This window comes from Brachyistius frenatus, unplaced genomic scaffold (genome assembly GCF_029030835.1).
Source record: "Brachyistius frenatus isolate BFR_SWC_R1_liver_20210118 unplaced genomic scaffold, ASM2903083v1 Contig_201, whole genome shotgun sequence".
In the NCBI taxonomy this organism is placed as follows: domain Eukaryota; kingdom Metazoa; phylum Chordata; class Actinopteri; family Embiotocidae; genus Brachyistius; species Brachyistius frenatus.
The window spans coordinates 183042-197132 of record NW_027210800.1 but is presented as its reverse complement, the minus strand read 5'-3'; the positions used below and the strand labels follow the sequence as shown (position 1 = coordinate 197132).

General features: G+C 41.6%; 1 protein-coding gene across 1 annotated transcript; it reads left to right on the top strand.

Annotated features, from left to right (window-relative positions):
• Positions 1-923: 923 nt before the first annotated feature.
• On the top strand, positions 924-11981 carry LOC138632959 (CD109 antigen-like). Its single transcript, XM_069718892.1, has 32 exons — positions 924-1000; positions 1105-1259; positions 1349-1377; positions 1496-1729; positions 1839-1961; positions 2077-2116; positions 2754-2835; positions 2922-3027; positions 3113-3239; positions 3331-3440; positions 3547-3738; positions 3971-4075; positions 4192-4254; positions 4375-4545; positions 4651-4803; positions 5552-5630; positions 5751-5835; positions 5947-6064; positions 6240-6353; positions 6572-6790; positions 6956-7097; positions 7763-7939; positions 8127-8208; positions 8306-8537; positions 8713-8884; positions 9203-9393; positions 9678-9833; positions 10005-10070; positions 10363-10538; positions 10660-10816; positions 11282-11384; positions 11552-11981. Exons 1-32 carry the CDS (start codon positions 924-926, stop codon positions 11752-11754), a joined length of 4239 nt encoding a protein of 1412 aa, XP_069574993.1. The 3' UTR covers positions 11755-11981.
• The last annotated feature ends 2110 nt before the right edge of the window (positions 11982-14091 follow it).

Genomic DNA, 14091 nt, shown 5'->3' with positions numbered 1-14091 from the left:
ATACATGCTGTCATTGTGCCTGTCTCATCACTGAAAATTGTAATTATTTCTTAGTGGTCAAAGCATTGTTGGTGTTCCTCACATGATGTCGCCTCATATCCTCCACGCTGCTATTTTTGCTTCCACCTCCTCGTGGCACCTCCTCGTGGCACCTCCTCGGTTTCACATTGACATACGGTGCAAAACAATTCAAACAAGCCATCTCTCGTTCAGTTTAAAATCACTCGAGTTCAGCAGCAGAAGCTGTTTTAGGATAGAGAGTGTTTTTGGACGACTGCATTTTGGTGCCTGATCAATCCCATAATATGTCCCTGAGACACAACTCCCACAGCTGGCCTGTCACCCTGTGTTGTCGCTGGATAATGAAAATGTCAAGTCTGTTTACTGCTTTGCTGATTTGTGCTAATATGGATCTTGTATTCAGGTAGTAGTCCGAGGAGAGTCTTATAATATAGGAAATGATTTGAATAGCAGCCTTTATTTTCAGATAGCATTCCCAGAATGAAGCTCCCACGTGACCTCGTGTCACAGATGCTGCGTTGTGTTTTCTTCTCCGTGTGGATTCGATAGCAGCAGTTTCTCTCTCTGGGCTTTGGACACGACTGGGAACTATCTGACTTTGAAAAGACAGAGGAGCTGTGTCCCTCTGGGCAAAGGCATTAAGAGTGTGAACACCCCCTCCTCCACTTTATCCATTGTGTGTGACAAAGATGCCATGTGTCATAATATGGGTATGCATACTGATGTGTGTATCAGTGTGTGTATGAGCAGGTGAGTGTGGCCCGTTGGGAATGGGTGTGTGTGTGGGTGTGTGTGGGGGTTAGGGGGGGGGGGGTAGAGTTTTGTCACATGCAGGTCCAGATCAGTCTAGTTACCTGCAGCAGGTGCTGTCAGGTTGGGATCTGAACCCGACCGCCGAGAACATGAACAGGATCTGGACCCTCGTGTGTTTGGAAGTTGTGTGTTTCGCCGTTTCTGGTTTGACGCAGGATCCATCCAAGTAAGTTTGTCGTGACCGCAGTCAACAATTTTTTTAGACTACAAAGAACACCAGAACTGATTTATGTACTAATCAATAACACCCTTTTCTTCCCTCCATACCAGTACGACCTTGTTTCTGATCTCGGGTCCAGAGGAGCTGCGTGCCGGCACACCGACTCCGCTGGCCGTCACCGTCTTCTCTGACTTCCCTGGCAGGCTGATGGCTGAAGTGGCACATGGTGAAACCAAAGTATCCCAAACAGAGAACTTTCAAGGAGGTGAGACTGCGAATTAAACAAGAGATTTAGGCTTCATTTGTTGAATGACATTTTGACTTTGCACTAAAACATCATTCTGTTTTTTTAAGGTTTGACCAGTGTCCTCACACTTCCTCCTGTGAGTGAACTTTCCTTTTCTTTCCCCGTTCAGACGCTTGCTGAAATAGAGAGAATAATGAAATGTAAGTCTAACACCACCTCTGTACTGTATGTTTCTGATCCCATTTTTGCTCCAGATTTCTGGCTCCATACTCCACAATTCCCTCTTTAACTTGACGGTGAGCGGCTACAGGGGGGACAGTCTCATTTTCACCAACACCACCACCCTCAAGTTCAACCTCAGGAACGTCTCCTCCTTCATCCAAACCAGCAGATCACGCTACAAACCGGAGGACACCGTCAAAATCAGAGTCGTGTCTGTTCAGCTGGACAACTATCCATACACAGGAAGAGTGGAAATCTCTGTTCGGGTAGGTTTCTGTTTTCTGTGTGAAAGAACAAAGCCAGAGGAGCTCAACAGATTTTTAGTCCGGCATTGTCTGGTTGGAAGTTTGATTGACGTTTCTTTGTCACGTGCAGGATCCCAGTGGGAACGTCGTTGACAGGTGGGAGTCCACCGGGAATCCGGGGATTGTGTTGCAAGAATTCAGTTTATCCCAGAAGCCTCCTCTTGGACGGTGGACGGTCGCAACCACAGTGAATGTAGGCTTGAAAAACCTAAACATATTTACCTTTGTTTAACATGCTGATTCAAAGAATGCTATTCACATGGAACAAGAAACATCTTCCCATTTAATCTCCCATCCTCTCCATACAGGGTGTGACTGATGAGAAAGCCTTCATTGTGGAGCATTATGGTAATATATTATGTGTTACACATGGCTTTAGGGGAGCCATTGTCGCTCAGTCAGGCCACCTCTTTGGATGGATGACATTTTCGACAGACGTTCATGGTACCCAGAGGATGAATCCTGCTGATTTTGGAGTCGCTATAAATATTCTATCCCACCACCATGAGACTGATATCAGTGGTTCAGAGTGAAATATCTTGAAAACCACTTGATGGATTGCCATTTAATTTTGTACCAAGACTTTCAAGGTCTCCAGATGATAGATTTTAAATACTCTGCTGATCCTTCTTGATAATTTAACACAACTGGATCCATTGTGGCATAAAATGTTGTGCAGACACACGGTTACCAGAGGACAGACTCTTTCCTTACCACCGCTGGTTATTATTTTTGGTTGTCATTAATTCAGATGGATGTCTAACAAATTAGGTACAAACATTCATAGTCCCAATGATGAACTGTAGGAACTTTGGGAATCTCCTGACATTTCATCTAACCCTACCATCAGGTCAAACTAATTTGTCTGCTATTTTTAACGCTTTGTGTTTACTACTAATTCACAAAGGTAAACGCTACCACATTAAATTAATATAGCGAACATGGTAAAAGTATCTTGCTATAATTTTAATGACTGTTGTTGCAGAGCATCCTTATTTTGAAGTGCTGGTCAAGACGCCATCGCAGGTCCTCATTGGAGACGATATCTCAGGATCAGTGAGGGCACTGTGAGTTCGTTAAAGTCATTTAAATCAATGACATCATAACTAATTATATGTTAAGCATGTACACATTCGTATGTTTCTCCCTCCAGTTACCTCAGTGGACAACCTGTACACGGGACACTGACTGTTTCAGTCGTTCTGCAGCATGCTATAAACAATCCACCCTCTCCATTGCTGCTAACGCAAACTAACCAGGTGAGGTTTTACTCATCTCTTCACTTTTAGACATAAACTGAAGCAGAAATGCTGTTTTTAACCTCATCTTAACCTCCTCTTCCAGACTTATGGGTCAACACAGTTTTTCTTCAGCGCGGACCAACTTCAGGCCTTACACACTTTGTCAGCAAACAGCAGCGGTGACCACGTCGTCGTACACGTTGCTGTCTGTGTAAATGACAGTTCCACAGGTACGAAATGTTTTAAACCTTTTTTGGTTCATGTCTAAAATATATAGAATTTTTCAACATCAAACCGCAAAATATTTTTTTGTTTTTTGAGGACTTAAAGTGAACAAAACTGTGGAAGTCCATCTCATGCAGAACAAATTCCAGATTATATTCCACCATTTTCCACCCACATTAAAGCCATCGTTACACTTCTCTACAAACGTGAGTGAATTATTATTATTATTATTATTATTATTATTATTCTTTCATGGCTATTTTAGACTATTATTTCCCTGAGAGAACGAACTCCTCTGCTTGTGTTCCACAGCTCACTATCTCTCAAAATGACAGAAAGCGACTCAGCATGTTGGATCTAATGCACCCTGCTGTGGTGGAAGTCACTCAGAGAACGTCTGTGATGAATGAAGAACCTACAACTCTGGCGCTTTCTGTGCCCGAGGACGGGAACGTCCACATTAAGTTTAAATTACAGGATCAAGTAGAGATGCTTTTCATCCGGGTGAGTATTTTGATTCTCGGTACCTGGGAAGTTGGAGGAGTAGTTTCAGTGCAATAAAAATACATCCATTTACTGTTGTGAAAAATGGCCCCAGAGAATTTAACCAGTCAGTCACATGTTCTGGAAACTGAAGTGTAACAAAACATCTTTGGAAAGAACACAAAGACTGAGGATATCTGCACATGACTGCTATCACAGATTCACAATTTCTTCAACTTGTGTTTACGTTCAGGCCCGATTCAGATCCAGTGAGGAGACTCTGATGGTTTACACCAACTACTCCTCTCCTAGTGGCTCGTATATTCAGATCCTCCCAGTCAGCACTTTACCTGCACGGGTAACCAAACATATATTTTATACCACTAAAATCAGAAGTACACAGGAAACATACCTCAATTATGTTGTTAATTATGCAGCCTGGACATAATTTACATGATATATTTGAACTTTCAGGTTAGATGGCCTCTTCAACTAAATGTGGAGAGCACCTTCCAACCAACACAACTTCACTTCGTGGTATGTTTGGTTAAATATTTCAAGTAATGCATGCAAACTTTTTTAAACAACATATTCAGGGAGGTTTGTGGTTAAATGCAAATAACTAAAGCTTCTTTCTATGTTTTTTTTTGCTTGCAGGTGAGCTCTAACGGTCAGGTGGTGGCAGCTGGGACCAGAAGCTCCTCCTCTTTCTCTCTGACCCCAGCGCCGTCCTGGTACCCTGAAGCCTGCATCACTGTCTACTGCATCCTCTCTGACGGAGAAGTCACCAGCGACACAGCACACATACGCATCCATCAATACAACCAAGTGCTTTAATTTGTTGTTTTATTCTACATATTTGATCAGATTATTCTAACGTACAGTAATCCTCCCGGCCATGACTGTGATAGTCTGTGTGCTTGCTCTCTTCAGGTACTTCTGAACTGGAGCAGTACCAGGGCACCACCAGGTGAGCAGGTATCGCTCACTGTGGTTTCTGCTGAATCCAGCTACCCGGTTGGGATCGTGGTTTTTGGGATGCATGATGATGCTCCGCAGGCTGAGCCGGAATTTAAAGCGGAGCGGGTATGATGACTGATTAACAAAATCCGAAAGGTCAACGCCTTCTTTTTAGTTTAAAACACTGTCATTAGCTGAAGTGCTGTAATTGGGATTTCGGATTTAAGCTGAACCCAGAAGCTACACTACTCTTCAAGGCCTTGAGTAAATATTGAGTGAGGACAAAAGAGCAGAAATGAATCCGTGAAATTTAAACTTCTGTGAACCTTTATCGGAAAGTCACCTGTTCATACACGGTCAGATTTGCTTCATTTCCCCATTGTCCATTTCACAGTTTCAGTACAAAGAGGTCATCTCAATCTGCTGTAAAGTATCTGTTAGCACTATTTCCCAGTTAGATACCGTACATGGATTCACAGTGCGACCAGTAAACCGGCTCGTCTGGATGTAACATATCTGTCTGTTTTGTTAGGAGGTGTCTCCTTTTTCTAAGAGCTGGTAACTCCCGTGTGTTTGGTGTCGGACCGGCACCATAAGATGGAGGAAACAAAGCTTCACCACCTTTTGTCTCCTCCGACGCTCTGGAAGCCTTTATTGTATTGTGTGTGTGGTAGAGCAGATCATTTAAAATCGGAGATCACCTAAGGCATCGGCAGAGCTGAGACTGTTTTCCACCTTGCGTCACCAGCGATACACCTGGCCTCTATTTAATCACCGATCCCTCTAACAAAACATCATCTGATAATGGGCCTCATGTACTGCTACAATAAGAGATTCACCATTATTCTGTTTTTTTGTTTCTTTCATACTACAGGAATGTAATCTGAGGATGCTGACAAATGTGGGATCATATGAGAAAAAGAAGCTTGATGGACCTAAAAATGGTAAAACTGGTTCTCTAATCGAGAGTCCATCTTATGGCCATTAACATATTGACTTGATCTCCCAATTTCAGTACTAATACATTCTTCAGATCAACAATCTGATCTCTTCTCTTTTGGGAAATCTTCCAGAAGAAGATATCCTACCTGTGCAGAAGTACTGGAGCCACTGGATGGATACCTCTGAACCCTTACTGTGGCTCGATGCCAACGTCAGGTGAGGGCGAAACGTACTGGGAGTGGATTGGAGATTCAAATATCAATTTCAGTTCACTGAATATTTAATGCAAAACCTGCTTTTTTTTGGGTTTTTTTCCTTTTCTGTCAGTAATATGACGTGGACCAGCGGGAAAATAACAGTGCCTAATGGTGTCACTTCTTTGGGCGCCTTAGCGGTGGTGATGTCAGAGAACTCGGGTTTGGGCTTCACGCCTGTACCGAGCGAGGTAACAAAACACTCGATGTTCCTCTGTAAGCCAGCGATGTTTCTTAAATTTCAGATATTTCCCAAAAATGTTGTTGTCTTCCTTTTGCAAAGAGGATGTTGTGCTTGTTTTACAGTCATGAAAAGTAGACACTGATAAGTTCTCTTCCCTAATATCCACGTCCTCTCATTGACAGCTGACTGTATCCAAAGGTTTCTCCTTGTCTCTGGCCGTCCCACCGTATCTCATCAGAGGGGAGGAGATCGTGCTGGAAGTGAACATCGTCAGCCATTTAGGGCAGGACGTAGACGTATGTGGGACACAGTTTTGTGGTGTACTTTTCCTAAAATGGCTCCTTTAAATAAATTGACCTGTTGGAGAAGTCTTACCTTCCCTCTTTAGATTCAGATCTCAGAGGTCTGACAGATGATTCACTGATGTCCTCCAATAATAAACATCTGTCACAGAATATGTTACATTCATTGTTTTAAAGGATTGTTCTTCTTTCCAACGTGTTTCTCTCTGAAGGTCATCGTGCTGCTAGCACAGAGTGAGGCCTTTGAGTTTGTTTTGACCGGTCGAAGGGATGCGTTGGTTCTAAACGGCCAAAAACTCTTTTTAGGGAGTCATGCGTCTGCTTCAGCCCTGTTTCCTATAAGGCCTCTGACTCTGGGTGAGATGGAAATAGCTGTGGACGCCGTGTCTGCAGACGCCTCAGACAACCTTGTTCGGAGCATAATGGTGAAGGTAAGGAACGACAGAATATGAACTCTAACTTGTTGGACTTAGCAGGCTTGTTAGGAAGATCTTGATGTGCATTTATACATAAGGATGCAATAAACAAAATACAGCTTGCTTCATGGTGTACAGTTAATCCCATGATAACAGTGAATTATCTCCATGTTCATGAAGCCTGAGGGAGTTGAACAGTCCTCCTCACAGACTCTGTTCCTGGAGCTGGAACCAGAGATGTACAACTATTCCAGATCCGTGTCCTTCTCCTTCCCACCAGATGTGGTACCAGGCAGCCAGAGGGCCCAGATGGCATTGGTTGGTACGTCTACTATTCATCTTCCCTGTTGTGCCATTGGCAGTTCCATCTTCGTGGAGTTTTTGTTGACTTTTAGTCAATTAGGCATGTGTTAATATGCCTTTGCATTCATTTTCCTTTGTGTTTTTCCTTTGTGAGCTCGGATATATGCGTATCAAACTCTTGAAAGCATTTAAGGTACAAAAAGTTGTGAAATGAAAAGGATGGACATCAAACAGGAATGTTTATGGCGAGCAGATTTTGAACAGCTGTCAAGCTGTTTGGCTTTGCTCCATTCAGGTTGAAGGATGTTTGGCGATGGTCATGCTAGAGAGGCAAGCTTGAAGATTGTCCTCGGTTGGAGCCAAGATTGTGGTTTCTGTGCTTGTTGTGATAGTCAGCTTTATTAAACATTAAGGAAATATTGCAGGATAAAGGCTTTGTGCCTGCAGCGCTGTAACTTTGTGTTTGTTTATAGTTTCTTCAGCATTCTTCCATTCCTTGTAATTTAAACCGCTAGTTTTCGCAAGTGGCCATTGCGAAAAAGGTTCTTCTCTTTCATGTAAAGGTCAAAAGTTTCCACAATTGAACTGCTGTTTGATGAAGCATACATTTGAGGGTTTTATTATGTAATTATGTTGTGCAACACTTAAATCTTTCCTGCTTCCCTCATGTATTGTTTTACGCAGGTGACAGCTTGGCTTTGTCCATCAACAACTTGGATTCACTGGTTCAGTTGCCTCTTGGATGTGGGGAGCAGAACATGATCCACTTTGTTCCAAGTGTTTATGTTCTCCAGTACCTGGAAATCTCAGACCAGGACAACAAAGAGATCAGTAGCAGGGCTCTGGGCTACATGATGGAAGGTAAGCTGCCTTTACAACACCCCCGAGTCACATGTTCATTATATCAGGATTATTCTGAGTGCTATTTTGTATGTAAGTTTTTGTAAAAAAAAAAAAAAAAACATTCTATTTAGGAATGTGTGGATCGATATAAATTCTGTGTTGCTGCATTGTTATTGTGGCTTTGTGATGTATTTTCTGCTGTAAGGATATCATAAACAGCTGTCCTACCAACGAGAGGATGGTTCCTTCAGTGCGTTTGGAGACAGCGACCACTCTGGTAGCACATGGTAGGTCACCAATGTGACACACGTCCATAAATCTTCAGTATGAATTGAATTCCTCTGACGGCCACTCTCCCTTCCTCTCTCTCTCTGTGATCTTTAGGCTGACAGCCTTTGTGCTGCGTTCCTTCCTCCAGGCTCGGACCTTCATGCAGATAGACCGCAGCGTCCTGGTCAGAGCCATGACTTGGCTCTTGAAGCAGCAGGGGCCCCGTGGGGAGTTCCCTGAGGTGGGCAGGGTGATCCACACAGAGATGCAGGGGGGGCTCAATGACGGCCCGGTGGCACTCACTGCTTACGTACTGGTGGCACTCCTGGAGGACAGGGACCTTGCGGTGAATTGGTGGAACGTATGTATTTCAGAAGCTTTGATTATTTTTTACAACAGACCTAAATACCATTTAGTGGTTGTGTCAACACTGAAAATGAACCTTTAGCTTTTCAGAACATTATATCTTAATTGCTGTCCTATAAAACAGTAATGATCTTTTGTCCTGTTCTTGTGTGAAGGGAATGTACCCAGATAATGTGTCTCTGGCCCAGACGTACCTGGAGAACACAGTGTCCAGCAGTGTGATCAGTAACTACAGCCTGTGTCTGGTGGCTTATGCTTTGACTCTGGCCAACAGTCCCGTGGCCGGCACAGCCCTCGCTGAGCTCAGGAGGAGAGCTGACTACAGAGGTGATTTCAAAGGCTTTATGCTGGGGGGGGTTAAACAAAGGAGACATGTAACTGCAATTGTGGTAACATCCTGAGCAAGTTTGGGTGGATTTTTTGAAATTATTATGTTGTTATAGCCATAAGAATTGGATTATTATTTTATAATTTAATAGATATTCAATATGCTGAGGTTTGATGGTCACATGTCATGCTTCAAATTAATATCCTTTTGTCAAATCTCAGTTCGGTGTCGAGTTGTTTCAGTGCATCGTAATGCTGCTGAACCAGCAATATCTGCACATGCTTACTGATTGTTCACATTGTCATTTGTTTCCTAAGATGGAGTCATGATGTGGAGATCCTCTGCTGGCCTGAGGTCACATGACCGGCAGCCACACTCAGCACAGATCGAGATGGCCTCTTATGTGCTGCTGGTTCTAATCAGGCATGGCGACTTCATTAATGCCTTTGAGCTTATGAAGTGGTTAAGCATGCAGAGGAACCATCTGGGGGGCTATGGGACGACACAGGTGATGCTAAAATACCTTCTTTTTTTTTTTTTTACATTTTGTTACTTGAGAAACTGATTCGTAACTATGCAGCTGGAAATAAAGTTACAACTGTTTGGTTCAGTCCTAAAGACACTGAAAAAATGTGAGAAGGATGTTAATTCACTGTAAATTAGCTAACTATCTTACCTCAAACCAGCTGTGGTACCTTCATGCAAAAAGATGCTGTAGTTCTAATCCAAATCCTGAACACTGAATATGGTGATATCATCCAAATGCACATATTTGACATATTTCTTCCTCAGGACACGATACTCGCCCTCCAGGTTCTGTCTTTCTTTTCTGCATTCAGCGGTGCCAAAGCCATCAACCTCCGAATGAATATATCTTCCCCAACGTCCTCGTTTGAGTCACAGTTTCAAATCAACTCCACCAACTATCAGATGTATCAAAGCCAAGAGGTAGTATGAGGATAAACTTAGCTGCAATCTCACACTTGTTGTAATGCATTTATTAATGATTAAATTAGATCAATTATAGGTGTTGTACTTACTGTATGACCTTGCCCACAAAGTTAAAACCTGCAAAGCTGAAATGTCTTTATTTCCTACTTTTACATTCTTGTTTCTCAGATTAATGCTAACAAAGATCTACATCTAAATATATACATAGAAGGAAAAGGATTCGCCACGTTTCAGGTACAGTTTAACGAAGTCCCTTCTTTACTGTGTTTAATCTGTATTTCTGTGATTATATGACATTGCATCAATTACTTGCGTGGGATTTGCAAAACCATAACTACACCTGACTCAGCAGGAATGTTTTCATTTGTGTAATTTGATTATCTTATGTGACAAATAAATAAATGCAAATATTGAGTTTGTTTTTGGCTTGATGGAATAGAGAGATTTCTCAAGCCTGAAGAAAATGCCTTTTATCTCTAAAACGTAAGGTTTTTTAAATGTTTGACCACTTCCATGAATCATCCAGTTGAATGTGTTTTACAACCTGGAGAGCAAAACGTTTCCACCAAACCTCCAGTTGGAGGAGGAGGAGGAGGAGGAGGAGGAGGAGGAGGAGGAGGAGGAGGAGGAGGCCTTCTCATTGAATGTCAAGATGACTGATGAGGACGACCACAATCACATGATGTTGTCGATATGCACCAGGTAAGTACTGAAACCAAGTGCATGTGAAGTTAATATCATTTTAAGTATTTATATAAAAAGAAATATATATTTTTTAGGTTATGCTGTGAAATCCTTTGACCTGTTCCTTTTTCCGCTTAAGATTAAAGGACAATCAGGTGATACCTCAAACAGGTATGGTCATAGTGGATGTGGGCATGCTCAGCGGTTTCTCTCTCTCCCTCGGAGCTGCTGCTCCACCAGACTTCATCAGGAAGATGGACACAACGCCCGAGAAAATCATCCTGTACCTGGATGCAGTGAGTGTTTCGTGGTCAGGTTGTAAAACAGTTACAGCTGTTTGAAAATGGTCGACATCAGCTCCCTAAACCCGCAATGTGTAGTTTGTGTGTAATTTTAACAGTAGTCAGGTCATTGGAATCCCACAGAAACCCTATGGACTAAATATGTGTGTTCACTATGATAGTTTAAAAGAAAAAAAACAAAACAAAAAACAACCAAACCACCTGCAAGCTGCAAACCTCGAGTATAATTCACAGTCCAGGTTCAAAAACATGTCATGTTATTGACCTTCACTCATCTTCTACAGGTACTACATCTTCAGTCTACATTTGAAGGCCCTAAGTTAACAGTAACAGTGACTTCAATAGATTCATATACACCATGCTCACCATATACTAAACAATAGATAACTGTTAAACTGTATGTTGTGTACACAGACAGCAGTTTTTCATCACTTACTATTTTTCTGGGATTCTTTGCAGCTTACGAAGTCAGAGGTTTGCATCACACTTCCCCTGATGAGAGTTTACAGAGTGGCCCATGTACAGGATGCTGTGGTGCAGGTTTACGACTACTATGAACCGAGTGAGTACAATTGCAAACAATTTTGCTGTAGCTTCATTGTAACGTCTGCATCTGGTTAAAAACCTGAACCTGCAGTTTGCTGTTACGGCTGTGATGCTGCTAATTTCACAGTGATAAACACAGAGTGACAGAAACCAGTGGTCATAATTTCATTTGATCATTTTCAGCGAGAAAAGCAACGAGCACATACAACTCGGATGTTCTTCGCAACTTGGACTCGTGCTTCTTCTGTGGTGTCGACTGTGATGACTGTTGGCCAGGAATCACCATCACAATGTCCTCCCCTTTCAAATCTCACTCCATTAGCAGCGCCACCTACAGCTTAAGTTGCCTATTTCTTGGAGTCGCTGCTCTTCTTATTATACTGTGATTAGATGGAATTTAAAGCAATGCATATATATTGAGAGACATTGTTTTAGTAACTATAAACACACATTAATGTGCACTGGACACATGTTTCATTTTTTTCACAGGTCAATATTTCTTGAGAAATGATTGAAATATTTAGTGGACTGTTTTCATGCTGTACACTTTTGCCATCTACTGTTTCAAATTTAGTTTTGTATTGTTTTTGACAAGAGTCTAAAATGACTGTCTTCTTTGCAAATATTGTTTCTGTTAAATTTCATTCATGCAACCGGCCTATTTTCTTTGGTTTGATTCATTATAAAACAAATAAATATATATTTCCTCTTAATTCTTTAAAGCTGCCATTGTTCATAAGACTCCATGTGTTGACCAGGATAAAGTATGAAATAAAGAACTCCAGAGAGAAATATAGTCAGTTCCACGTGAGAATTTTGGCAGAAAACACAAACAATTGCCTGTGAAGTTGCCTATAGTTATATAAAGGCTAAATAAAGGATTAATCCAGTTCTGCACTTTGTGAAAAATGACTTGCGTTTGATGTGTTTTCACTCCTGTTGATATACAATAATCCTGCATGAGTGAACCAGAGTTATTGTGCTAATATAACATGAAGGGGGAATCGGCCCTTGCAGATAGTTTGGAGTGAGATCAAGCCTGCGTTGCCCCGTCAGAGGAATGCAGACTGACCTGCAGAAGTATGCAGAATACGCACACATGAAAGTCCTCCCCAGAGAGGAATAATGTTTGACATCACAGAGGTTCTCATGAAATATGAATGTTATTGTACAAGACTTTGCTCATTGTGTGGCGAATTTATTGGAGTACAACATAAGTGTTTTACATCATGTTCACCAGAACGTTATTCCATTTTTTTCTTCCACTAATCAATAATTTCATACAGGCAGAATTTCCCTTTGAACCACAGACCAACATGACGATGAGCGCTACGATGCTCATTTTTTATTTGGTTTCTGTTGTACCTGCTGTAAATGAGAACATTAGTCACTTACTTTTCTTGAAGCCACAAAATCCTCAAGACAAATAAACGTTTTGCCAAAGTTAAACGTGTCCAACATAGTTAATCCCCACTAGTTGCAGGGGATTTGTACTCCAACTGAACATGACCTCTAACCTCTTTGGAGGCCAGCCACAACTTTGGTATTTTAATGGAAAAGCATGTTTGTTTTTTATGGTTCGGATGTTTTATGGGGCTCATTGGCAAAGCAGTTTCCTTCTAGGGACAATAAAACCTTTTTGTTTGTAAGTAAAAGCAGACATGGAACAGAGAATATTACATGTTACACAAAATGCTAATTCATCTGGACCTCCAACTTTTGGCATTTGTTAAATATATAAAGGTTTAGAGCATACGAGAAGATCCCAGAATTGCTTCCCTTGATTTAGATCTTACTTTAAAATGAAGTAAAGCTCATTCATTCTGTTTCAAAATCTCTCTATGAAGGAGTTTTTAATCGTAATACAGAACATGCGATTACATGAAAAAGACTATTTGTGATTCCAGCTTCTGTAGATACAGAGAAGTCACTGTGAATATGCTGGAATATCCCCAGACATGACCATATATGACTTCACTAGCTTGTGCTTTATCTCCCTGCGACTCCCCACGGTGTTCACATATGTTATTGTTTGAAGCCGTTACCTTCTATAAGCATGTTGCTCTAAATGTAAATGCACAACTGTATTTTACAGGGTTTAGCCTTTAACTTTTCCAATTATCATCACAGAGCCCCCGAACTTTTTCTACACAGTGTCCACAAAAAGCTCCAAAGCTGCAGTACTAAACTCACAAACACTAGATGGCAATCTTGGTATCATTATGGTGCTGAAGCGAAGGCGAAACCTGAAGCCCATAAAAACTGCTGGCCTACACATTTGACATGTTTTTGATTTAATAATAATTTGGCTGTTACTAATAAATACAAGTGCTTTTCATGTTAGGATGACATGAGGGATAATATCCTCAGAGCATTTGGGCAGAGTCACAGTCATTTCTTCTTTCTCCTGCACAGCATTATTGTTCAGTTTCAACGTGTATGCAGATATATTATCTGTTGCCTGTAATGAATGTGTGCTTCTTATCGGTGACGTGGATCTGGAGATGTATCCGAGTGGTAAAGCCCCAAAGAACTAAAGGTCATAACAAGTGACCTTTACTAAGCAACGCCTTGTTGTGGGTCAGGTTATAAAAACAGACAATCAATGAAGGGCGTAGACGGGTCCTGATGGCTGACAGCTTAGGTTAAGTGCAGTTAAAGTATTAAGAGTTTAAGATGAGTTGAAGAAAGCATTTCTTAAAAGATGTGGAGAGATGAGAAGA

Bases quoted from the DNA above. Each gene is read 5' to 3' on its own strand.
- LOC138632959 (XM_069718892.1), top strand. From the start codon at position 924: ATGAACAGGATCTGGACCCTCGTGTGTTTGGAAGTTGTGTGTTTCGCC. The intron at 1,001-1,104 runs GTAAGTTTGTCG...CCTCCATACCAG, and splicing joins TTGACGCAGGATCCATCCAA to TACGACCTTGTTTCTGATCT. The intron at 1,730-1,838 runs GTAGGTTTCTGT...TGTCACGTGCAG, and splicing joins GAGTGGAAATCTCTGTTCGG to GATCCCAGTGGGAACGTCGT.